Source organism: Mercurialis annua, linkage group LG5, assembly GCF_937616625.2.
Source record: "Mercurialis annua linkage group LG5, ddMerAnnu1.2, whole genome shotgun sequence".
NCBI lineage: Eukaryota > Viridiplantae > Streptophyta > Magnoliopsida > Malpighiales > Euphorbiaceae > Mercurialis > Mercurialis annua.
In genome coordinates this window covers 42,375,344-42,402,593 of record NC_065574.1, presented here as the reverse complement: position 1 = coordinate 42,402,593, position 27,250 = coordinate 42,375,344, and the positions used below count along the sequence as shown (strand labels likewise).

At 33.2% G+C, this 27,250-nt stretch overlaps 1 protein-coding gene and 1 non-coding gene across 3 annotated transcripts; both read right to left on the bottom strand.

Moving 5' to 3' along the window:
* Window positions 1–538: 538 nt before the first annotated feature.
* LOC126681255 (exocyst complex component EXO70A1-like) lies at window positions 539–14,811 on the bottom strand. 2 transcript variants are annotated; one of them, XM_050376754.2, is made up of 13 exons: window positions 14,648–14,811; window positions 14,172–14,365; window positions 13,846–13,941; window positions 9,320–9,525; window positions 7,679–7,918; window positions 6,459–6,597; window positions 6,175–6,387; window positions 4,999–5,204; window positions 3,450–3,650; window positions 3,255–3,354; window positions 2,623–2,732; window positions 2,383–2,529; window positions 539–958 (listed from the first exon to the last, which is right to left on the bottom strand). In XM_050376754.2, exons 2-13 carry the CDS (start codon window positions 14,337–14,339, stop codon window positions 841–843), a joined length of 1,944 nt encoding a protein of 647 aa, XP_050232711.1. In that variant the 5' UTR covers window positions 14,340–14,365; window positions 14,648–14,811; the 3' UTR covers window positions 539–840. The 2 variants fall into 2 exon arrangements, with proteins under 2 accessions (XP_050232711.1, XP_050232712.1); XM_050376755.2 differs by having other exon boundaries at window positions 14,172–14,362.
* Window positions 14,812–25,773: 10,962 nt separating this feature from the next.
* On the bottom strand, window positions 25,774–25,845 carry TRNAD-GUC (transfer RNA aspartic acid (anticodon GUC)). The gene has a single exon. It is a non-coding gene; the product is annotated as a tRNA-Asp (tRNA).
* Window positions 25,846–27,250: the final 1,405 nt, after the last annotated feature.

The window sequence follows — 27,250 nt, the reverse complement described above, 5'->3', positions numbered from 1 at the left end:
TTATTTATATTATTTGATGCGTGAATTTTAATTAAAGCACGTGATACATATATCTTTTAATATAAAATATATTATACATACACCTTAAAAACACATAAATAGTACATATTAATAATATTTTTATTTTATTTATTTATTTAGTTTTGTTTAAGAAATATGAAAAAATAATAATCAGATATGTCCTTGATACATATCTAATACATAACAAATACATAAATGATACATGTTTGAATTTTTGACAAACTGACGCGTGACTGACGCATGCATCTAACACGTGTGTCAGACACATGTCAGACGCATTTTTGACCTATTCTGACGCGTTTTTGACTTTTTTTTATTCGTTTTGTATGTGTCATGTGTTACATCCTCATTGGAAAGGTATTAAATGTAAATTTTCAATTTTTTGAGGTGCTCATGTAATATTTCAGCAAAACTAGCATTGTTATTTTTTTCCTCTTTTTGTATAGTTTTGTATTTTCTCAGAAACAAACATACTTCACACTGCACAAAAAATTGAAAGTTCTGATTCCAAAAAAAAAAAAAAAAAAACGGTCTCAGATTACATAAACACTCGCCCTGCATCACAAGCAACAAATTCTAGACTAACCTTATTTATCTTCTCAACTTTTTCTCCAAGAAAAAAGCAGACAATGCACATATTTGTCATTTTAAGCTTCTAATTTTATTCACAGCCTTTACAATCAATAGCAAGCAGGAAACAGAAAAGCCCATGCCAAAACCGATTTGCACCATCATAGAGTACCTTCTAAGCGGAGTACATCATCATCTTGCACAAGGTCAAATGCGGGTCCTAACCTTCATCATCAGGGAGGATACTCTCTATCGCCTGGGCTCATTTAACGTCTTCCCCTCAAAAAATTCGCCCAGCATCCTCTCCAGATCCTCTGCTGAGTACTTAATGTACTTCTGGGGGTTCTTCCCACTCTCCACGAGAGGCCTGTCATTCAGGAAAAGAATATGACATCAATTCATAGGAAGTTGACCATTCATCAAACTACTGAGCAAGTTAAATTTTCAGTAGATTTTTATGTTATTTCAAGTTGGCCATTCCGAAAGAAATGTGCTCAAATGCATTTCAGTGCAATTATCCGAAACAACTAACTTCAATTAGATTACTTCCAAAGCAGAGGTATCAATTAAAATCAACCTTAGAGTCTTCAGGGTTAAACAATGAAAATATCACCCATATCTCCCCTAAAAGATAGACTAGGAAATGAAAAGGAAAAAACTGGACTATCATTAGTTTAGAATCAAGGTGAATGGCTGTAATGTAGATAGGTAAAAGCATCGCATGAAAAGACAGCAGACATTAGGGATTTAATAAAAATATTTTTCCTTTGATCCCTGTCTAAAATTTTACGTGACTTGTAGAAGTTAAAGAAACAGAGTAAACCAAATACAAAAGGGCCTCTGTGACAATGAACCTCGTCAAAGTAATGCGACTACCATTTAAGCACTTCAAAATGAAATTAAAAACCTTAAGACCAGTACCGAAGTAGTAGTGGTTAACTTAAACTACATCAACAGCACAAGCTGAAAGAATATAATCCTAAATGTAAACTGAAAGGCAACACAGAGAAGTCATTCTTTTCTCTATGCATAACTTTTGTTTTCATTAACAATCCATATTTGTGTCAAATATTCATAGGCGATAAGCTTTAGTTATAAAAGATGCAAAGTCTCAAAATAAAAACTCATAGATTCAGTTTATGTCGAGTGATTAGAAAAATCTGAAGATGAAGTATGAAAACAGCGGAGTAGTACAACCAAGTAAAAACTATTTAATAAAAATTAAAACAAATACAATCTAGGTAAATTTCCTCAGCTACCTAATTTCATTTTAAGGAGATGTTTAGTAGGGGGACAATTTAAGAAAAAGTTTTTTCAAAAGGGTGAAAGATTGTTTGAGTGAGCAATAACTGATTGCATTTGGTTTGAGGTTTAAAAAATTGAATGAAAATACATAAAGACAAAACTGGGGAAATTTTTTTCCTTCAATTTAAAAAACAACGTCAAGTGAACGTCAAGTGAGAAAAGAATGGATGCACACTTAATGCACATCTCATGTAAAAAAACACCTCAACTTTTTTCCCATATAAGGGGTAATACTTGACCCTCATTTTGGCTGCACCATCTTATGAACACATTATTTTCTTTTTTATGTTTATTAATAAATAATATATAATAATAATTTAGTAAAAAAATCAATGTGTCAAACATCATAGAAGAAGTTGAAATAAATGTATTCCAGCCAGTCATCATGACTTTAAAGAATCATATTACCGAAAATGTAATAGTGCCTTGGAATATTATAGGCATCATACGTATTGGCAGTGATCTTCAATTGATGAGATAACATACCCAAAACGTTTCACAAATGATCTGTAGGCAGGTAACAGGACTTCAGCAACTGCTAGCCTTAGAGACTCTCGTAACTCAGTGTCAGGAACAGTCCATTGAGATTGTTTTTGATGAAGCTCCTCGAATTGCATATTGAAAGTCTTAAACCTGCCAATATGGGAAACTCTCTATCCAGGTCACATAAAATTGCAGATGCCAATAAGGAATTATGTTTCAAGAAGAACACAAACTCATAGTAACCTGTCTTTGATCAATCCTCTTGAAGCTCCACTTCCACTTCCTCCCTCACCAGGTACTGCACTACCACCCCCAGATGAGGTCAAGCCTTGTGCAGAGAGGCATTGGAGAATCTGAAAATATAATTTTTTTTAAGAAAACGATATCACTCCTGTCCATATCTTCAAAGATTGTGAAAAAATAATTTAATTGCTTTGAATGTCTTAGTTTTTCTCAGAGAATCAGAAGAGGATAATTTGAATTATCACCTGATATTTAAGGGAGAGCATTCAGGACATATATACAATAAAAGTCCGACAAAAAAAAATTATAAAGTTAAGAAATTTAATTAATTAAAAGATCAATGTGAACGAAAACATTAAATACTATTTGAAGTTTTAGAGATGGGAAACTTTCGCTGCCAAGAAGATAAGACATCATAGTTTCAGTAAAAAAAAAAATTCTAAGCTATCTGCTTAAAACTTAATTTAAGAAGAGCCTCTAAAAGTTTGAGAACTGACACCTTCATGGCACTTCTATCTCTAAGCACTCCAATTATTAAAAAAAAAAAAAAACATAAATTACAAGAGCTGAAACTATCAAGAATTGCTGCATTCAAAATATAATTATGATCCATTAAAAATAAGAAAACAAACCTTTGCCCACGCATTCCTTTTGTATTGATTTGCATGTTGTTGTACAATCCTTCTGTGTCTTTGAACCCAATCATCCCCTAACAAGTCCTTGGCTTCAGATCTGCAGAAAAATTAGACACTGATACTTGCATCTCCATATAGAAGTGAGTAAATTTTTTTAACGATTCCAAAAAAAAGCATAAATCATGTACATACCTGCGCACAGATCTGACCATGTAGTGAATATTATTCATGAGAAATAAGTGAGTCAAAGCTGTATCTTTGTACTGCTTAGATTTTCCATCGAGATTGGTTTGAAGTGCCTGCATTATTCGCATTGTCACAGAAGCTAACTGGGAGCTTGTTTCACCTCCACTATCAAATTCTTGAAAGAGTTGTTTCAGGGTTGATTGGTAGCTGTAAGAATTTAATATATTATTTCAGGTCAACATTTAGAAAACATTCATTATTATACCATAAAATCAAGATGATACTTGAGAAAAGTGGGAAAGTATTTTCTTATTGTAAATACACAAGGCAAAGTATTTTCCCTTGGCAAAGAACCAAAATTATAATCTTTTAAGTCAATCAGAAGGCTCCTAGCTTCCTGAAGATATACTGCACAATCTCGCTTCTTCGAATACAAATGCTATATCACACCAATACAAATAATTGGAACCAATAAACTATCACATACATCAAGAAGTACAGAGTTATATAAGCAGGCAGAAAGAAACCGGCAGTGGAAAATTATTTTTCTTTCCTTTTTTTTCATATTTTCTTTTGAACCGCACGACAGGATTCAATAGGTTAATTGTTAAACTTAAGTATTAATCATAAAAAAGATCATATTTGCAACATATTTTCTTGCATAAAACTTGGGAGTTATTTTATCATCTTGTTCATCGTTTCCTGCCAAGGCCCAAAAGCATCATTCCAATTCGCTTGTTTGGATTTGAGAAAATCTATAAGAATTAGAAACTCCAAATTTTATGGTCTTTCCTCATTAAGGGTAGTTGCAAAACAAACAGTAATAATTATGCATATCACTGTAATCAGAAGGTCAATAATGGATTATTAATTCCAATGATTTGACAACTCTCATTCAAAAAGGAACTTAAGAATATGGTCAGGAAAATCTTTGTGCAGGTCCTTTTCAGCCTTCCTGATTAAGGACCCTACTTTTTAGACATTTCCTTATATAATCAGTAAATAGGATTTGAAAAGAAAGAACAAAGAACTTAACATATTCTTTTTATGCCATCATCGTCATACTTTTATGTACCATGTAGATTTACTTAGCTACTCAAAAGAAATATTTCCAACGGACAGTTTGGTAATTGGCCCAATATCTAGCTAAAATAAAAGAAAATACTTTCCAGGATGTACAATCTTTTCTGGTCATGTGTGTTAGATTCCATCTTAAAACCAATTGGTGTCAAGTGGAGAGGCCCAACCGATATATAGATACATGTCTATTCATACACGATCAATGTGGGATTATATTCAACAATGTGTATTCAATTGGAGCCACGGTCGAGATTCTAAGGATCGTCGCTTTTCTTTAAAATTATCTAAAAGAGTAAGTTACTATAACTTCTAGCACAATTTTGCACTCAAGAGAAAATTTCATTTAGCAGTTAAAATTTATTTAGCAGATTGCACAGAAATTTATTCAGTAAGCAGATAGCTCTCCAAGATAACAAAAATATCCTATGCAAGTCAACGAGGATAGAGAATTGAAAGAATTGTCAGCTGAACTTACTCAAAGAGAAATTTTACGTAGTTAATCACATAGCTTGTCAGAGGATGGACAGTCCCATCCAATACAGCTGTCTTTGTTGCATCCTTTTCAACTGCTTCTTCAAAATCGCCAAATGTTTCTTGAGCTGTTTGAGCAAGCCTTTTAGTTAAACCAAATGTAGATTCCTGAATTTCTGTGCAAGCTTTACCCTTGAAAAGAGCCTCAACCTATAAAAGAGTATATATGTTTAGTTAATATCCGATAGTACATTCTAACACCTTTATCACCGCAAATGCATTTTAGCCTCAGCCACTGGCCCAAGCACCTCAGCATGAATCTATAATGTGTCACTGAAAGAGTTTGCATTCACACTTTTATCCATAATTAGAAAAACAAATGAAACAATTCTAGCCAAGTGCAGTTAAAGATCAGTGAATGTTCGCCTTAAAATACCTCAATTGAGAATATAAAAAAAGAACTGTCAAAACGACTAAAAAACTAGGAGCATGAAATGTATGAATTCCAATGAGATTGTAAATTTAATTGACTGATTAAAATGACATAATTTCGCTGATCGACTAGATCCATGAACCCAAAGGAGAGCTCGTTTTGGGAAATATTTGACAGCAAAGCAGGTACATCTTCAAAGTTCAATTAACATAAATGTTTCCAACTAATAAGTATAAGAAATTAAGCATAAATTTAAACCATAATTAGATGTGCCATTGTCAATGGATAAGTGATTGAGATCATAAGTGACTAGTGTATCAAATGACATTCCAAAAAATAGCAGAGGGTTTAAGCAAAATCAACTGAAAATCATATACAGTAGACCCTCTAATGTTTAATACTCAATAAATTAATAATTCTAATAATTAATACAATTTCAGGGAACCAATTCAATTTTACGTCATATAAGATATTCAATAAATTAATAATTCTAATAATTAATAAATTGTTAATCCACCATATATATTAATTATTAGAGGGTCGACTGTAATGGGTTTTTCAAAAGGACCTCTTTCCACCCACTAGTTCTCTTATGTAATAACTTCTCATTCCAGCTTCAAGGTAATTCAGAATGTTACAACCCACTGAGGTTTAATCTTGAATAAAGCTAGCTTCCAATATCATTATGTGAAACAAATTAAGAAAAAACAATTTGCAACCTTCTCAAACTTGTAACTATAACCATACCTCTGAATGAATTTCTCTCATAATTTCATACATGTCCAGAAGTACAAATAACTTTTCAGGTGACCTTTTGCTTCTGGCAATTGCCTCCCCAAAACTAAGAAGCATTGAGACACTATTAGCAGTACATCCAGCAAAACACTGATCTCGAAGAGCATCAAACCCATCAAATATTTGATCACAAACCCTCCTTTCCCCAGCAAAAAGGACTTTGACCTGCGTAACACACATTTACATCAAATGAAAACTAATTTACAAATATTATAAACATTTGTGCAAGTACTTACAGCAATTCGCATGAAATGAATCCAGTTCCCAATCTTGGCCTCCAATACCTCCCATTGCATCTTTTGCACATCCTCTTTGCTGAGTTTTTCTACTCCTAACTTTTGGAGGCTTTGTTCTAAAACTGAAGAGCGGGTATCCCTGAAAAGAAGATAACAAAGCAATAAGCCAGATGTAAATGCTTATTCATTAATAACTCTCTAGCTTAAAATAACAAGATCAGTGTCTGCTAGAGTAGTGTATGATTATTACATACAAGTATTAGATAATATCAGATGAGATGAGAGAAGGAACAGCAACAGAGAAGCGAGAAAGAAACAACACTAGAAGTCTTCTGATTGCATCTCAGAATCTCAAGTATTTTCATTTTTTCCTTTTGATTTTCAAATGAATGTATGCCTAGCAGGCAGGGTTTCTCACTTCTCACTATTACTCTTTCTTCATGTATTCTTTAGATGTTTAATTAATGTACTCGAAATCAAAAGAGCTGAATTGAGCAAGTTTAACTCAAAAAATCAAGACCCTACTTGAATCTTGAATCCTGCACATTATCTCAATAGCTGAAGACTGACATAACAGTCCTTCAAGCACCAAATCCACGCATTCATCGAAGATTGCTACCCAGCAGTGCCAAGTCAATTGTTCTTGATCGACTATGCAAAATTATATATATATACTTCCTAATTACTATGTTCTTTACACTCCTTGTCTCCTTGTGAGGCTTCTTGCCCCTATAAAATTCATAGATGGACATACTCATTTACTTTTTTCTGCAAGGAGTGCAGGTTTATTCAGCCAGGCACTGCTGCAATATCATTTGAACAATGCAAAACTTTTATATATCACAAGGGCAAGCTTTACTACTTGACAGAATGCCGAATTTAGCAAAAGAATATAAATGGCATCTTCGTCTTTTAGAAACTAAAGCAACTGATTTAGCACAAAAGATGGAGGAGAAAAAGAACGACCCTCATGGTCTATATAGATGCCATTCTAGTACTACTATTACTATATTGGCCATGCAACGCTTGCTGTAATAGTTAGTTACTTAAGATATACAAACATTTAAGTTTATAAGTATTTTATACTGCAATAACTTCAGCCATATAGCTAACAGCCCATGCATCATAATTCTAATTAGTTATAATTGATTATGATCAAACTAATAGAACAACGGAATAGTAAGAAACATATATTAAGACCCCAAATATGAAGCTTTTACCCGTAAATTTTAAGTAATTGCTGCTGGTGTCCAGCTTGAACCATTTGTTGGGCTAAATCATGCAACAAAGGAAGAATCCTTGGAGGAATGAGAGTAAGATGTTTGAAACCCCCATTCTCTAAATTACTATTATGCTGCTCAGAATGATTTCTTCCGCCGTTATGATTTAAAGGTGATCCAGAGGATGGTTGCATTGATTCAGGAAGGCATTCAAAGAGACGATCAGACTCCACAGCTTTGCTGAAATTTTGAGAAAGAAATAAGCAATTAAATTTAACATTATGGAAATTTATTTGGCTTCCAAGAATAAGTACATTATCAGGTCATAAATTCAGCGATACATTCACTCCAGAAAAATCAGTTGAGCAAATCCAAATTACTAGCCATCATGCTCCACAGCATACTGAAAAGCATAAGTATTGCCCAAACAAATGAACAGTTGTTTATGTACAAATTATTGTCATCTTTATTTTTTTTTTAACTTAACTAGGAAAATTTATCAGATAGTTGAATTCTATGAATTTTGTATAACGAATATAAATAAAAATATTTTGTTGACAGCTGTATAGTACTAGCCTTGCAGGTTACATTTGGTGTATTTGATATAGAATACGCATTCTCAACTTAAGAACTTGGTTCTTACTTATGGAATTAATAATTTTCAACTAATTAATTTATTGGAGAAGTTCATCAAGTGAGAAAATATATTAGCGCAGGAATTTCGTTTAGATAGGCTAGCCGTAATTTTGTTGTTTTCAGAAAGTTAAGTTATTGTAGTGTTTAGGAGTTTCAATTAGTAATCCTTGTTGGATAATAGTATTGTGGTGTTCGATAAAACTACAAATTAAGTACTAAGTTTTAAGTGTTGAATATAATAAATACTGAAAATATAAGTGCTCGATTGAATATTTTGTTTGATAAAACAGCTGAAAAAAAATGACTTTTTCATCAAACATGTGATGTTTTGTTGCTGAAACTTTTAATTTTTAATCATTAAAATATGTATAATTAAAATTGAAAACTAATAATTTTAGCAGTATTCACCTCAAAATATATTAGGTGTAAAATAGTCAATATTATTAATAAAAGGTACAAAGAATAAAAGAAAAATTATAAATTATTATTGATAATGATAAATTAAGGGCCTAATTATTTAAAAAAACCCCACCTTGAACTTTTTTTTCGTTTATACCCTGACCTTGTAAAAAAGTCATTTGTATATCATACGTCTAATTAGTATATAAACATAAACTAAAGGATTATTTTAAACTTTCTTTCAAGTGAAAAGAGGCAATTTGGGTAGAGATGAAACCTAAAAACCTAAAATTGGGTACAAATTACTTTTTTACAAGGTCGGGGTATAAATGAAAAAAAAGTTCAAGGTGGGTTTTTTTTTAAGTAATTAAGCCTAAATTAAGTACTGAAAAAAGTGTTTAAAATTTTAAATTAAGTTGTTTTATAAAACTGACAAATTTCACTAAAATTTTAAAAAGATAAGTAAGTAGATTGCTTTTCACAATAAGAAGATGAGATCAAACAAAAATCTTAAATGTTAGAATAACAAGATTAAAACTCCATCTTGCAAAAGCAACATAACAAATGCACTTATTAGAAATAGGTGTAAGATGCAAATACACATACCTGTAAGATGCTAATAGCTGCCTAAACTCCTCTTCTAGCTTTGAGATAGCTTTAGCAAGTAAGCTACTTGCATTATTGAGCACTGCCTCACTACTTTTAAAGCCATTACTACTGCTGAAAAATCGAATATTGCTTCTTAGCTGATCAATGGCCGCTAGATAGCTTTCCAAGTCCTCATGTGGTCCTTTAAGTATTTTCGCCTCTGCCTGTAATGATTACAATAGCCAAAATAGGAAATGCACATGCTCATAAGAACACATCAATCATATTGCACACTGCACAGCACTACAACACAAAGTTTGAGAAAACATGACCAAGTACCACAAATCAGTATTTGATAAATTTCCTAATTAAATACAAAATAGTGAAAAATCAGCAGAGCAAGAAAATGCATGAAAAACTAGTAAACTAGTTTAATGGTGAGGTCTAGGTAGTAAGAAAAAATATTACAGTAGACCCTCTAATAGTTAATATTCTATAACTTAATAATTCTAATAATTAATAGAAAATTGAGAGAACCAACTTCGTTCCACGTCGGATAATTAATAATTCTATTATTTTATAATTAATAAAATTTATAATATATTCTACATGAATATTAATTATTAAAGAGATTTTTTTAAAGAAATATATAACAATTGATGATTTATTTGAGGTAATACTAACCTTAATTCATAAAGTGGAAGTTAAAATACCATCAAACTATAATTTTTTTATTCTTTTGAGTGATTGTAAAGTGTATTTAGTTAGTTTTTTTATAATATAATATTAATATTAGGTCTATTAATGTAGATGCTTTAAAATATCTTTTATAGTTTTTTTTATATAAATTAATAATTCTAATAATTAATAAATTTTTGATCCACCATGTGTATTAATTATCAGAGGGTCGACTGTATATGTGCAAATCACAAGGATGACAGACTAGGGAAAAGAAAATTGGGAAGTCTTATCTACCTAATTGGAACTTAAATTTGTATTTTCGGTGTTTATTGCAGTTCTATTATTGATCAAGAATTATATTTAAATTTGCAAAACTGTAAAATGTAACATCAATTTCAGGATGTACTATCACCATCACCACTAACAATAATTTTCTCATTCTTCTGAGCTGGCTTTGCCTATTTTGTAATCATTATGAGTACCAAAACAATTGGAATTTAAACAGTTAGTGATTATAACAGAACTTTGATTGTTTAGAAAGTTATTTTTTCTTGTTGTGCATGTGTCTGTGCATCTCTTTGTATTCCTTCATCTTTCAATAGATGTTATATTCACTTAGTAACAGACAAGTTCACCTATTTTTATATCTCCTTAACCATATTGAAATTTCCAATGGAGACTTTGCTCTCAAATGCTGGTTGAGAAGTCAACAGAGATTCTTCAGGCAAATCAAAAATAGGGGCATGAATTAAGAATTCTTCATCTAAATAAAACCAACATGGAAATCGCAAAGAACCTACCAAGAAAATGCCATTTTCTTGCTAAGTTATTCAACCAGATGAAGTTCAACAATGAAGATTGAGTTCAATCACAATAGAGGATCTTTGTTAAAATAAACAATTCATAAGGAATTTTTTCTTGCAAATTTTAGAAGTACAGACTCTGTAATAGGGCAACTCGGCTTTTCATATATATTTAAAAATAGCATCTAAGAGAAAATATCAAAAGTAGTAAATATGTTTCTGAAAGAACGGGAGAATATGATAGGCTACATAAGTGTAGGAGATACTGACATTAAACCAGATAAGTGACATAATAATCTTTTCCTCTAATGTAAATTTTTCAAATGCCACTGACCTACCCTAAGGTCCCAATTGGTAGATCATCTTATCGTATGAACCCTAATGAGCAAGATAGATATTAATATATTAATAGGCTATAAAAAAATAAAATATCCACAAATAATTGGTCCATTTGAAACACTTGCTTCGTTTACAACTTACAAGTGATTCATCCACAAGGAATAACAACAGTTTGGTGTGTGTACTAATAGAGAATTAGCAAAAGTACACTCTGTTATGGATGTCTTTGTGGGGAAGAAGTATAGTCGCAGGAATATGAAGCAAATCAACAATTAAATTGGCAGCTGTGGTTTCCTATCTTTTAGTTTAAAGATATACGTTATTCTACTCTTATTAATTAGCATTTAATTACATGTATTAGACTTGTTCAAGAAGTAGTTTTAATGACTGGAGCTGTTTTGGATTAGAATAGGACTCTTTAGATTCCTATGTAATCAGGATTCTCTATTTAAAGAGAATATATTTGGAATAAAAAGGCATCGGTAATTTCAGCTAAAACTTGGAAAGAGCAGTCTCTTTTCTTTCAGATTTTATAATAGGTCACTCGAAGAGAGGGAGAAACAAAGGAAATCTAAAAGATTTCCCGGCGAACAGACCCGTGACGAGATCCTAATCGCGGGACCGTAACACAATCAAGAATAGGTTTCCTAATCCTCATACTAATGAGATGTGGAATACAATGGTTGAATCAACAATCATCTTAGAATCTTACAAATAAACTTATAAAGTAGATAGCACAATAGGCCAGGTAATGATGAGAATACAGCTTTTAAAACCAAAGGTAGCCCTTATGAAAAAGCACCTTGCAATATTTACTAAGTTAGCAATACAATGCTTGCTACATATTGCGCTAACCTTTTTTGATACATGAAGTACAAGGTAGTCATTTTTTCCAGTCTTATACTTCTTACTGCCAATACTAATTGTCATTGTGTTCCGGGTAAAAGTTGGATATTCTAAATTTAGAAGGTTAACTTTGACCATGTAGTTTATGATTTTGCAGAATGGATGATTAATGTCTTTTCTTTAGATATTTTTTTTTTAAGTCTACTATTAGTTCCTTCAAATCTTATTTTGCATCCTTGTCAATCTTGAAAAGCATTAATTTTTTAGTTATAGTGACAAAATGTTCGAAAACATCATACCACTGAGATTTACTAAAGAGAAGTCGAATAGATTTCTCAAAATTTCCTACATTATTAATTCATTTCAGTACAATGTCTATAGGAGTCAAAACTATGTTGGGCATCGATATATGGCTCATATATTGTAGTTTGCCCTACTTCATGCTTATAATTTCAAGCTTGCAGCTTTAACTTTGAAGAAAATTTCCACATAAACCAAGTCAGATGTCATTCAATCAAATTTTACCGAAAATGGTATTAATTGCTCAAGCTTTCCCACGGGCCACGAGAGTCTTCCTAATACTAGACCAGCATTACTAACAGCCCCTAAGCTTCTCAATAATGAACCTACTTCTCCATCTGAATTCCTTTTTCTATTTCTCAAAATCAACCCAATATACTCTTAAGCTACTAACATAGTATTGTTAAGTCTAATACTAAGGAAGAAAATATGTCCATATTTAACATAATAAACATACAATCAAGAATGAAAAGTGGGTGGTGCATCTCAAGCATATGTTAAAAATAAAATTTGGAATAATTCAAAGGACATTTTCAAAATACATGGAGACCAAAAAGGAAGAAAAATAGGAAAAATTGAAATTAAAACATTGTTCATAAGAAGTTGAGTATGAAACTGTTCATGTGTCCCCTTTACTAGTCTAACAAATGAAACATTAAAAACCAAAGGAAAAAGCCTCTAATAATGCCCTCCTTCACAAGCTATGCAGGGAAAAAAATTAACTGCGGTTTATCACAAGTTTTAAATTTAATATCCTTAAACTTCAATTTGCATTGCTAAAATCACTCAACTTAGTTTCTGTTTCATTAAGGAACTTAATGTAATACTAAATCTTAAAAGAGATTTAACATTATATGCTGACATAACTTAGAAATTTGAAACTTTTATCACCTTGTTTACAACTGGAAAAGTTTGTATTTGGTTATTATGATGCCCCAAAAATTTCGCAACAGTGACCTAATTAAACAAAAAAAAACTAGTGTAGTTTGCTAAACACAGCTTAAAATTTTGGGACTGTATTTAAATTTAGTTATAAACCCAGAGACTAAACAGTAGAACCATCCCAAAGCAAAGAAAGGGTTAGAATTGAAACTACTTCTTTATGGTTATTCAAAGGTTTTGCAGTCTATGCTACTTCAAGTCTTCAACATTCGACAATGAACTTACAAAGTCTTCTCCAGCTCAAGAAAAACTTGTGCAATAAAAGAAAATACAAAATATTATTTCTAGTAAATTTCTTAAAGTAGGAAGTTGATTTCATATTCTGCTTTCTTTCACAACACCAAAATTCATTATTCTTTCAATAATTAGTTGTTTTTTTCGATTGCTTGTTTTGGATGCCCATATGAAGCATATTAGAAGAACATTCAAAATTACATAGTTTGGGGACAATCGTCACCTTCACATTAAGTGATTGCTAAACCTCCTACCACAGGACATCTAGCATTACACCTAAATTAAGGGCAAGTTGTACTGATGCAAATCAGTTGGTATACATGTGGGTTAAAAAATTAAATAGCATAAATAATTCTTTTACGAAAAAAAAAATCTAACAAGGAAGTCTACGAAGCGAACCTGCCGAGAGATATCGAATTGAGCCAATATAACCTCTGCTGATTTCAAAGTCTTATCAATATTCTCATGAGCTTTCCTTATAGCATGTGTTCTTATCTGCAAAAAAGACCAGACAACACTAAGCGATTTAATCAAAACACTTAATGAAATTTAGAGCCTAAGTGAATGCAAGAACTCGAATCAGTTAAATCTAAAATTACATTTAGTCACGTCTCATGTTTATTCAATTCCATTGAACTCTCTTGACAGAATTCCATTCTATGCAATTCTACTGAACTCTCTTGGTAAAAAAAAAAGGTGTGGAGAGTGATGTGAAAGTGAATAACCTGGGTAGGACGCATAGCGGTTTCAAGAGTAGAAAGGCGGCTATCAAAAGAGCCAAGAATAGTGACTACATTATCAGTTATTGTTTGGCTCTTTAGCAGAGCTTCTCTCATCTTGGCCGCTCTTTCCGTTAACGAATCCACCCCCATCGTTGACACTGCTACCACCATTTTTTCTTCCTTCTTCTTCTTTTCTGCTGTTCAGAAACAAAAAGAAAATGAAACAACTTATCTCCAAGTAACTGCAAAGCCATTGTTCAAATTTTAATTCACAGCTTATAAGCTTCAAGCTTCAAAATTCACATATAAAAAACCTAAAATTTATAGACAATCAGAATATGGATTGATGACCTAAAATCAATCATCATAACACTAAAATGGATCAGATTTCGATCACGCACAGATATCAGAATTGGGTAAAATGGAGCTAAATGCATCAAATTATCGAGAAAATAAACAAGCAGATTTTGATAACTTACTATTTCAGAGTATCGTCTCGTTGAGCAGCCAAAAAAATTCAATAACTTCTTTCAACTTCTCCTGCTGCTATTACAGTCAACCCGACTGGTTAGATCCCAAATTCATCGGTTCAATTATTTTCTTACTTAATCCATACAATAAAACTCGATTTAAATGCTAACAAATAATTAATATTTCTTTTATAATAACCAACTATTATATTTTTGTTAATATAAAAAAAAGTAATTATTGAGATGATCACATTATTTTGTGGTAATTTTCTAAAATACATGTTTTGGTAATTTATTTACACATTTACCTGTCAAGTTTTGATTTTTCTTTTTTATTTATTTTTATTCACGAAAAATACCTTTTTATTTTTTTAATTTTAAAAATACCTTTTTTCGGTTTTCAATTTCAGTTTCGGTTTTTCCGGTTCAGTCGACCGAACCGAACGAACCGACCGACAGTTTTTTTATATAGTATAAGATTAGTGTATATATAGTGCGTATATAGTGTTAATTTTCATTTTTTATAAAAAAAATTCTGAATTTTTATTTTATTTTTTATAGTGTAACAGTAGTGTATATATAGTGTTTTTATGGTGTTTATATAGTGTAAGATTAGTGTATAGGTAGTGTATATATAGTGTATAAGTAGTGTATTTATGGCATTTTGTAGTGTTTTTTGTGGTTTACATCATGAAACACTGCAAATACATCACAAACACTGTAAATACACTATAAACACTGTAAATGCACCATAAATATACTAAAAAACAGCAGAAATACACTATAAATACACCAAAAATTCACTAAAACGTAAATATATTATAAAATTACTATAAATGCACCATAGATCAATTTTTTCTTTACAAAATCAGTAGCAATAAACAAATCTATGAATAAGAGAAGATAAAATAAATAATTATATGAATAATAGAACAATTTTATAAACAAAAAATTATAGATCTACAATAATTTATTTACAAAATATTTAAATCATTACAAAAAAACCTAAAAATTACACAAATCTAAAAACGAGTCGAGAAATCTATAGCGCGAACGGAAAAGACGAATGGACTAGCGCGAACGGAAAAGACGAACGGAAAAACGACCGGAAACGACGAGAAATCCATCGGAAATAGACGAACGGAAGCACGAACGGAAAGGACGAACGGAAAAATAATCGGAGGAGATAAACTGAAAATCAAATGAAAAAAAAGAAGAAATGAAGAAGAAAAGAAGAGAGAAGAAGAGAGAGAAAAGAGAGAAAAAAAAGGTGGCTCTGTAAAAGTTTAACCTAAAATGAGATAAAACTTCTTTATATAGTGGGTATTTTCGGTAAATAAGTTAGCTTATTAGATAACATAGGATAAGAGAAAAAGATGGACTAAAATGGTGTAAATATTTTACCCAAAACAGGTATTTGGAAAATAATCCCTATTATTTTAAGGAACAAGGGCCATTTCACCCCTAACATTATGGGGGAGGAGCAGATTGGCACTGCAGTTTCTAAACGTGCAATTAAACGGACTTTTCTCAAAATTCTTTATTACAAGATCCTGCCTCAGACGCCGTTTCACTCAGTTAGTGTTTACCATAATTGTAATTCTACAAGGGAATGGCTCCTCTTTCAAATTCCCTCCATTTTCTTCAATTCCACTTAGATGGATAATATATAAATAAAATAATAATTTTTAGGGTTTTTATGCAAAATATGAGATTTGACAGCCCATTTACTTTTACACTCTTGAATTGTAATTTTTACATTGAGCACCTTAAAAATTTATAAAACTGGCTTTATTTATCAAAAATATATCTTTTATATGGTTTTCTCAATTTTTCAATTTTCTTTCATTATTTTTAAATTTTTTTCTTTACCATTATATTAATGCACTTAATATTTATCACATATTTAATTTTTGATTTTTTTATTTCTTTTTTATTTTTTTTGATTTTTTTTGAATCTTTTATGATTTTAATTTTTTTTGCTGTTGATATTTTTCGTCAGTTTAAATCTCAACATATTATCAACATGATATCAATACAATATCAACAACACTTAATAAATTGGGTAATGCTAAATTTTTAAAGCTTTTTTATACTAATTTTTACTTTTGTTATCTTTATTTTTTAATTATAATCAACAAATATTTGTTATTTATCATATATTTTATTTTATTTTATTTTTTATAAAGTGTTGTTTTTTTTAGAAAAATCAACATAAAATCAACCAAAAATTAATGCATCTTTTTCGGCAATGTTAAAGTCAACATAAAATCAACTTAATATCAACATAAAATCAACTATGTAATATTATAATAATTAAACATCATTATTTATATTTTTCATTAATGGTAAAATCAACACAAAATCTACATAAAATCAACTATATAATATTGTAATAATTCAACATCATTATTTATATTTTTCACCAATGATAAAATCAACACAATGTCAACACAATATCAACAACGATCATCAACCAATCGAGTTGCAAAATAAAAAAACACAAAAATACAATAAAATACAGTAAAAATGTAGAAATAACATAAATTTATTCCATAAAACCATAAAATTATTTTATACAAAATGAAATTATCATTATATTCTTTAAAGATAATGTTTATACATGTTTCATGATGAAAACAGTAAATAATTAACAAATTATAAGTCTGAAAATAAAAAAGAAGAAGAAAAAGAAGAAGAAAACTTCAGATCTAAAATGAAAACGATAAGGAAAACATGACGGCGAGACGAAGGCGGAATGACGGAAGCAGAACGACGACAAGAGCGGCGATGGCAAGAAAAAAAGAAGAGAAGATGAAAACTGAAACCAGAAAAACTAAATGAAGAAGATAAGAAAGAAGATAAAGAAGAATAAGAAAATCCGTATAAAAAAAATAATAAACCTGTGTACAGTAGTTTAGCAATATAAAACATGTGTTTGTATAAAAGTAATAATTTAATAAATATGGGTTGTTTGTGAAAAAAGCCCTAATTTTTATTTATTTGTGTTTACACCGGCCCAAAAAAGTCAGCCAAAGACAATGGTGATTCTAGAGCATATTGGGCTAAATTGGAGATCAGACCCACAATAGTTGATTTGTTTAGTTTAGCTATAGAATAAGTCAAAATAAAACTTTGTGTTTCACTAGAAGTGTTATTTTGAGTTATTAAGTCCTAGTCTGTTTTTATTTTCCTATTTCATAGGGGGTTTGTTCCTATAAATAGTTATTTTTGCAAATTAATAAAATCTACATAATTTTATCAACAAACACAACTCAAGCTCAGGCTTTTTATCTTAGTCTCCAGATTAAAAATTTAACTTAGGAATATTTGGAAATCAATAACGCTTTAGATTCCTTAACCTCCGGATCGATATTGTTGGATTTAGTTTAATTGGTTACTCTGTTCCATTTAGTGAGACGTGATCAATTTTATTCCAATTAGAGCATCAAATCGAAACAGTTCCCATACAACTTCAAAGATTCGAACTCGGTCTGAAAACCATGCGAACATTTTTTGGCGACTTCACTAGGGACGCGTTTATGGTTAGCACAAAAGTTGGAAATTTAAAAGACGATCAGCGATTGACACGACCCAAATTCAGAGATCGTGACCGGCGCTAGGGTATGGGTATGGTTGTACCGAAAACCTGTAGCTAGTCTCGCGAATAACCACATAATACAAATAAACCTGCAGAAAACCACTGTTCAGGGGCAATCGAGACTGCAATCTAATTCTAACAGTTTAAATAAACAGTTGTATAATCAAACGCTCGTCTCAAACACGAGACTCTAACAGCATGCCTTATATAATAATAGAATTCCAAACTATAACATGTCGACAACATAAATAAATAGTCGGACCAATCCGACAAAGCAAAGTATGAACAACCATAAAAGACTAACTAGTTCTACGTCCGTGTGAGAGTATAAAAACAGTTGACTAGTTTTATTAAAAACAAAAGAACCTCCGAAGGAACCAAGAAGTCGGAGATCAACCAAAAGCGATCAAAATCATAAACCTGGAAAAAATGGGGAAAACAACGGGGTCAGATATACTGAAATGAGTTCATACAACTATTTACATTTAGATATTAAAATACACAATTTACTTAATAAAGCGGTAAATAGCGATATAAACTCACTGCTTGCTAATCCACATGAAAAGTCTGACAAGCAAACTAAACCTGGTTCGACACTGGAGTATGAACAGCTGACGAGTCTAAGAAAACATAAACAGGTATTAAAATCAATCCTAACTCTATAAAGTACTAGACACCACGATTACAAGGCATCTTCTTACAAATCGGGCGACCCAAGTCTAACCCGAACCAAAACCAACCAAAGTAAAACTGGAGTTTAATATTTGAAATATTCATTGATAAACTATAAAAACCAATTTAAAAATAAGGAAACTCATATCCTAAGTCATTATAAATCACCAATTCCATAAACATAATATGTAAGCGTAAAACTAGTTAGTCCCGTAATTAAACCAACATGTACCAACACAAACATGTACCAACATTCCAAATTCATATAGATTAGTAGCACATAATACACGTGATATAGTAAGATTAATATAATTGAAATTCCTTTGAACTAAAGGGTTAGATTTCAAACTTTAGAAACTAAAGTATAATTTTATAATATTATAAGAATAAAAAGAATGAATTGTACAATCTGCCATAGGAAAGTGATGTATACACTTTTCAAATTATGTTAGGTTGTATATATAATTAAATAAAAACAAAAATAATATTAAATGTGCAATAATTCAATCATAAAGTAAAGAAGAATCATAGAAAACTGTGTCCTGCCATTGATTCAAACCACAAACAATAACACATGAATCCAAAAGTAAAACAACCTAATCATAAATCTGAAATTGAATTTTACCCAAATAAATATAAGTTTCAAGGATTTATGCGAATAATATAATACATGTTGGAAGAATCAATTTGAACAACACAGATGAAATGTGACGTTTCTCTCTTTTCTTTTTTTTGTTCGATGTTGTTGTATTCAGATAAAAAAATAGTTAAAAGTCTTTATATACAATTAGCTAGATTAGGATTTTATTTAAAATATATGAAATTCCAACTTTAACCCTTATCTTATTATTATCCTTAGTTTACTTTATTTAATTATTATTAATATTATTATTTTATGTTATTTTATTCATATTATTATTATTATTATCTTACTTTATTTTATTAATATTAATGTTATTATTATTATTTCCCGAATATTACACAATAAATGATGGATTTTTATAAGGCCCACAAGTGACGACGGACTAAGCCCAAAGTTTATTCAATAAGTCAAACGAGACAACCTAACCACAAAAACAATCAACCCAACAACATAATTTACAACAAAAAGAGAAAAAATATGGGTATTACAGCGATTCACTCGTTCTGCTACTCGTGCGTTAACTGAAAGAAAATCAGTGTTCTCAGGCGATTACGATTCTGACATCGAAGTAATAATGGCTAAGGACAAAACAGTAGCTACCGTATCTACGATGCCCGGCTCACAGGGAACCGCAACGAACATTTCGGCCAAAGAATCGTCTCTCGATCACGAGGATGACTCGGCCGATTACTCACGCGATTTGCCTCCCACTCGACCATCTCTTTCTCATGCCGATTTTTCTTCCATGCGAAACAAGATCGCACAAGAAAATCGGCTAATGTTCGATGGCGTCGAATATCAAAACCATGATGACCGATCACACGGTCCTGCAAAAGGAGATTCACTCGGATGTAAAGGTCATGTCAAATGCAATTGAAAACATGGGAAAAATAATGACAGGACAATACTTAGCCGAGACCTCCAATAGAAAGATCGGTCTTGTACCCCAACCAACTAGATTCGGCTCGCAAAATACCAATGCCGATAATTGTCAGCAGAACAATAAGTCGGGGATGTAATATGGATCGGCTAAAATCTTATCTCGAGAGGATGTGGAGACAAGTTCGACAAGAGTACGCGACACATAGGGTTGGTAAAGAAGGAATAAACGAACCTCTCATAAATTTACAAACCCAGGTGCAAGAGGATCCCTCCAGGATTGAAGGGATCTCCACGAACGACGACTACGGTCGATACAACCGATCCGGACTGTTGACGGAACTTGAAAAGTTGGTTGTCGATCTAAGGCCAATTTCACGACCATCATATGTCAAATCATATCCGGATTGGATCGGCAAGTTGTATCCATTCCCGCGGGGATACAAGATACTAGAGTTTAGTTTGTTTTCCGAAGAAGAAAAGGATCATTCGACGGTCAAACATGTGGCTAGGGTTTCCGCGCAATGCGGTGAAGCAGGGGCACATGACTTTTGGAAGTTAAGGTTATTCGCTAGTTCACCGACCAAAATGGTATTCACCTGGTATGCACATTTGGCGCCGAACTCGATCGGTACCTGAAAAGATTTAAAAACAAGGTTCCATGAAGAATTTTATAAAGCTCCGCCGGATGTCACACTAGCCTATTTGGCCCGTATTTCTCAGCTCCCGAGCAAGACTATGGAGAAATATATTTCCAGGTTCCGCAACTTACGAACTCGTTGTATGACAACTATTGCTGAATCGGATTGTGTCCCTATGATGATCAAGGGGATGACTTTTGCTATGAAATAGAATTTTGAGGGACACCGTTTCAGAGATCTTTTTGAGCTCGCAAATTGGGCGATGAGTTATGAGAGATTGTTGAAAGAGAAAGAACAAAGGCACGGTTCGTCTAAAGGAACATATTATCTTGATCAGATGGACGTAGCGGTGGTGACGGATGAAAGCGAAGACGAATCAGATGAAGAAGTTTGTTTGGCCGAATTCTTAGGTAAAAAACCACAAGAATGTTCAGGTTTAAGAAAACCAGGTTTTACCAAGAAAAACAAAAGTGCGGCCATTCAGAAAGATTACTCGTTTAATTTGATAAAGGTTGACGATATATTTGATGCACTGTTAAAGGATGGTCAGATAGTGTTGGGAGACGGACATGCGATCCTACCAGTAGACCAAAGAGTTGGAAAAGAATACTGCAAATACCACAACTCCTGGAGGCACAATACCAATAATTGTGTAATCTTTAGGAATGTGATCTAAAAAGCCATTATCGATGGAAAACTTCAGTTTCCAACCAGAAAAGAGACCGAAACAAAATGTGTTACTATCAACACGGTTCAGCCACATTTTGAATGAGTTTTTGGGAGCAGACGTGTCATAGAAAGATGGGATTTGGAGCTACCACTCCCATTCCCTAGCGCCGGTCGCGGCTCAATAATTTAGGTCGTGACAATTGTGGTATCAGAGCAGTTGGTCCAGTTACCTCTGCTAATATGAGTTTTGTCGGTTAAGTGACCTAGGAACTACTGCAGCTATAGAGTTGAGTTCTGTCTGATCCAAGTAGTTGGCATTGTTGTTTTGCGATAAGTATGATTGATTGGTTTGTGAAGTGCTTGTTGGTTTGTTGTGACAAACGTATATGAGATACACGCGCGTATGTTGTTTCTGATAAGATATGCATACGTGATATGCATGTCCAGATGGAACCTCGAGGAGATGAAATTCTACGATGAGGTAGTTGATGTTTTGGCACGCTTAAGCTAGATACTATCGAAATGATCGATTGAAACACCAGGAGGCGGACAGCGAAGAAGTGTAAAGCTACAGAGGCGGAAGGACTGGCCGGATATAGAGTTTAAAGGTCTAGAGAACTTAAAAAAACTCAAATTTTATAACTTCTTATAGTATTTGTTTATCTAAACGATTTTAAAAGCATAATTGTGCCTAGACCCGCGATTGACATTGATAATTGCCACAACATTGATAGAACTGCATCACTACATGCATTAATAGGACATGCATCATATGCATTATGCTCAGACAAAAAGGTGAGATGTGGCAACTTTTTGGGGATGAGAGACGTCACCCTAGTGCACAATTTTGTTAAGGTTTAAATGAAATTTTGAATTAAATTTCAAAATGAGTCGTTTTGTTTGGAAGAGTTTTCAAGGAGTTTTGTTTTTATGTAAGTATACCTAGACCATAACTCTGAGACGAAAGCGAAGTGCTCGCGAGTAAGCTGTGATCAAGGCCACGAGAAGATCGAGTACGTATAATTGCAAGAACATAGAAGTTATGCTTCTAGGATATGAACTTAGTCTTGAGTTAATGAGCTAGAATATAGTTAAACTCACAGATGTATTGGAAGATGATGTGTACCAGATTAGTGGTAAGCTAGAAAGTAAGTATCTCTTTGACAAGACGTCAAAGATATTAAACTACGGTATAAGAGAAGGAGTATCTAAGAAGACATAAACAAAGGATTGACGAGTATATACCATAGTTCATGGAACATGCATAGTTTGCCATGCATCGACATGATAAGCCTTAGATATGATCTACGAATCATGAAGGTTTAGTAAAACCGTGATAACTTCCCATTTGAGTCGTTGGATCAAGTTGTCATTGGAACATGATGTTCCTAAGACGGTTATCTGAGTATTAACCGTTGCGATTGTCAAACCGAGAACTTGAATTGGTTTTCATGAGAGTATCAATGATGGATATATACGGATAAAAGTGATGAGCCAAGGAGATGTGGACGAGAATATGAAAGACAGAGTATAGAATTGGATTAACTGAGTATAGTTAATGTCAGTTTTGCATGGGATTGAATAGTTTAAAATGTAAGATTCAGCTTGCTAAGTATAACCAACACCAACCCGCATAGAAGTGAATAGTTTGATACGATAAGAAATGTCGAGAAATAAACAACAAGTGTTGCTATAAGTGAGTTAGAAGTTGGAATTTCCATCACAAGTTTGCGATTATGAAGCGGATCAAAGGATTAGGGTAAGTACAAATAGGATGAATATACGTGAAGCATGGGATCTTAGATTGCAAGTTCGGATAATAAGGGTGAAGTGCATAGTGCAATCGATATAGGAGACTGATGATGACCTTTGAAAGGTTTGATGCATTGTGTAGCATCGAATTCATCGGACGTATGAATAAAACCTCGTACATCAAGATAAGTGAAAGGATGTGAGAAGAAACTCAATATCAGGATTGAGCCACACTAAAGAAAGTGATACCAAATAGATCGAGATAGAAGATAGGAAATGAAAGTAAGGTATGCCAAAGGTATATGACTTGTATGACAAGGTACAAGAATTCAAAGATAGATTAAGGACACAAAGAGATCGGTTAAGATAATAAGAAATAAGAAAGCACAAGAAACCTACGTATGTTGCAAGGAACTCGATAGGAGTGATCGAGGAATGAAAAAGAGAAAAGTCAAGTGGAAAATTGACAAGGAGATTAAAGGAATGGAACCCTATGTAGTCATAGACACATAGAACAAAAAGAGATGAAGATAATATAAATATAGTATTGGTCTTACTGACAGTCAAGATGTCAGTATGAATATGATAAGACGATATGTAAGCAATCAAGAAGACATCGTGTCAAGGAAGTTAAGTGAAGTATACTATAACCCCATGTCGATGATCGATGAAATTGGTGCTAAAACAAGAAGTACCAGAGATACGAGATATAGTGAAGAAGAATACAACAGATGAATGAGAGATACGATAGGAATAAAGACATGGAACACAGAAAGAGAGCCTTGATAAGAGTAAAAATACTCCACTTTTTAGGTGTGTTTTTGACTCGGTAATTGCATATTTTGATTATTTTATTGGTGTTTTATTGTCTTATTATTACTTTGAGCGTTTCAGGTGAAATATGCAATTATAGCGATAATCAGGGTATTTTTGGTGAAATTCAGAAGTTAGGGATCGCAAAGCAAGTTGGAGTAAAATTGAAGGATCAAAACTGCAAATTGTCAGGTTGAAGGGTGAAGTATGCGAACGGGTTTCGAGTATGCGAGCTCTTCACGAGCCAATTGGGAGTTACAGAAGCTTCAATGAAAATATGTGTGGCCAAGTAAATGGGTGTGCGTTCGCACACCCCATCAGAAAAACGGAGTGTGTGTTCGCACACTCCCAAGAGAAGGAAGAGTGTGCTTTCGCACACTCCCTTGTGTGCGAACGCACACTACGTGCTGAATTGTTTTTAATCGGACAAAAATGCGCCTGTTCGTCAGCAATCTCCAAACAAGTTTTGAGGGCAATTCTGGGATTTCATCACCGCTCAACCTAACTACATCAGCAACATTGGGAGCCGTATAAATACTAGACTTAATCATTGTAATAGGGTCGCGTAATTTTTGTATTAGACAACAAACCCTAGTTTCTTAGTTTTCTATTGGTGTTCGCAATTGGATTCATCGTTGATTATTATTTTCTACTGCAATTATTATTAGATTACTTCGAACAAGGTACGATTGATTTTAATTTCATATTCAGTATTCAATTTAATCTTAGAATGAGTTCTTTAATTATTGTTTTTAGTAATTTTATTATTATGTCTAGCTAAACCCTGCATTGGGGATTATCAATCAAAATTATGTCTGTTTAATTGAATTGGATTTATGGGTTCTTGTTCTTGATGAGTTTTAATTATTGTGTTTAACGCTTAGCCTAAACTGATCACTTAGTTTATGCCATATGTTTTAGTTTTAGCTCGATAGAGTAAAATTGGAATAGAACAATATAATTAAGAACGCAGGAGTTGATTGTGCGAGAGTGAATTAACGAGTACGTGTTCTTTGAATTTGCTTAACAACCATTAAATTGATTTATACATAGGTTAATCATTGTGCGAAAGTGAATAATTAACCTAGTATTAGTTAGTTTAATGCTTTTGCCTGTAATTGCTCGAGAGAGAATTTTAGGTGCTTTAGATTAGTTCGAACCTCATCAGAACAATACAATCCATAACCCGAATCAAGCAAACAGCATAACGAAGATTGATAATCCCTGCTTTTCCCATTATTGTTAAAACATCATTTGAATTAAAGCTTTAGTTTATTTAATTTACAATCATTAAATTCTGTCTTTTAAATTACACAACAAACACAATTATCTTTCCGACTATTCGAATCGAGTCTCTTAACTGGTCTTCTTTAGAGCTTTCTCTGTGGGTACGATATCCGGACTTCGCAGTCTGTATTACAAGTTGGCTACGTACGCTTGCGTATTTTTACCAACAAGTTTTTGGCGCCGCTGCCGAGGATCGAACCCGGGTCACCCGCGTGACAGGCAGGAATACTTACCACTATACTACAACGACCATTCATGAACAACGGCAGAGCACTCATTGATGTTCATGATGGCAAGCTGATATTGAGAATTGGGTATGAAAGCGTCGAGTTTGACATGAGAAAGATCACACGCCATCCCAATTCAGGAGGAGAATGTATGCGGGTAGACATGGTGGATGAGTTAGTGGAAGAAAAACTAGCAGAGACAAAAACCATCATGCATTCTATGCCAAGTAAAGAGGAAGAAGCTGAAGAGGAGGAGTACATAGAGGAACCAGGCCTTGAACCGTTGTTGAAAAGCAAGCACATTACTCCTCCCTCTTCAGAGAAGCCACCAAAAGTGGAACTCAAGACCTTGCCTGCACATTTGCGATATGCCTTCTTGGGAGCTGATAGCACTTTACCAATTATCATCAGCAACAAGCTCACCAAGAAGCAAGAGCAAAGGGTCATTGATGTAGTCAAGGGACGTATCTTGGCTATTGGGTGGCAGATTTCAGACATTAGAGGGATCAGCCCTTCAGTAGTGATGCATTAGATTCATTTAGAGGATGAGTTTAAGGCATCTGCACATAGACAGAGACGGCTGAACCCAAACATGAAGGAAGTGGCTCACAAGGAGATTGTGAAGCTACTTGATGCGGGCATCATCTATTTCAGATAGTTCATGGGTGAGCCCAATTCAGTGTGTGCCTAAAAAAGGCGGGATGACAGTTGTAGAGAACGAAAAGGGGGAGCAGATTTCTACTCGCACAATTACTGGGTGGCGAGTGTGCATTGACTACAGGAAGCTGAACGCCGAAACTAGGAAGGATCACTTCGCGCTTCCTTTTATTGATCAGATGCTAGAGCGGGTGGCAGGACATGCTTTCTACTGTTTTCTGGATGGTTACTCTGGGTACAATCAGATCATTATCTTCGCAGAGGACCAAGAGAAGACCATATTCACTTGTCCATATGGCACTTTTGCCTACCGCCGCATGCCATTCGGTCTCTGCAATGCGCCTGCTACATTTTAGAGGTGCATGACTTCGATCTTCAATGATATGATTGAAGACATCATGGAAGTGTTCATGGACGACTTTTCAGTCTTCGGGAACTCCTTCGAGTGTTGTCTTCGAAATTTAGACAGAGTCCTGCAGAGATGCGAAGAGACGAATCTGGTGTTGAACTGGGAAAAATGCCACTTCATGGTGGAAGAGGGCATTGTTTTGGGGCACAAGATATCCAGAGAGGGTATCGAGGTTGACAGGGCAAAGACAGAGGTGATCGAGAAGCTTCCACCTCCAATTACAGTGAAGGGAGTCCGTGCCTTTCTCGTGCACGCAGGTTTTTATCGCAGGTTCATCAAAGACTTTTCTTCCATAGCGCGTCCTTTGACTACCTTACTTGTCAAGGACGCGCCTTTTTTGTTTACTGATGCCTGTTTAGCTT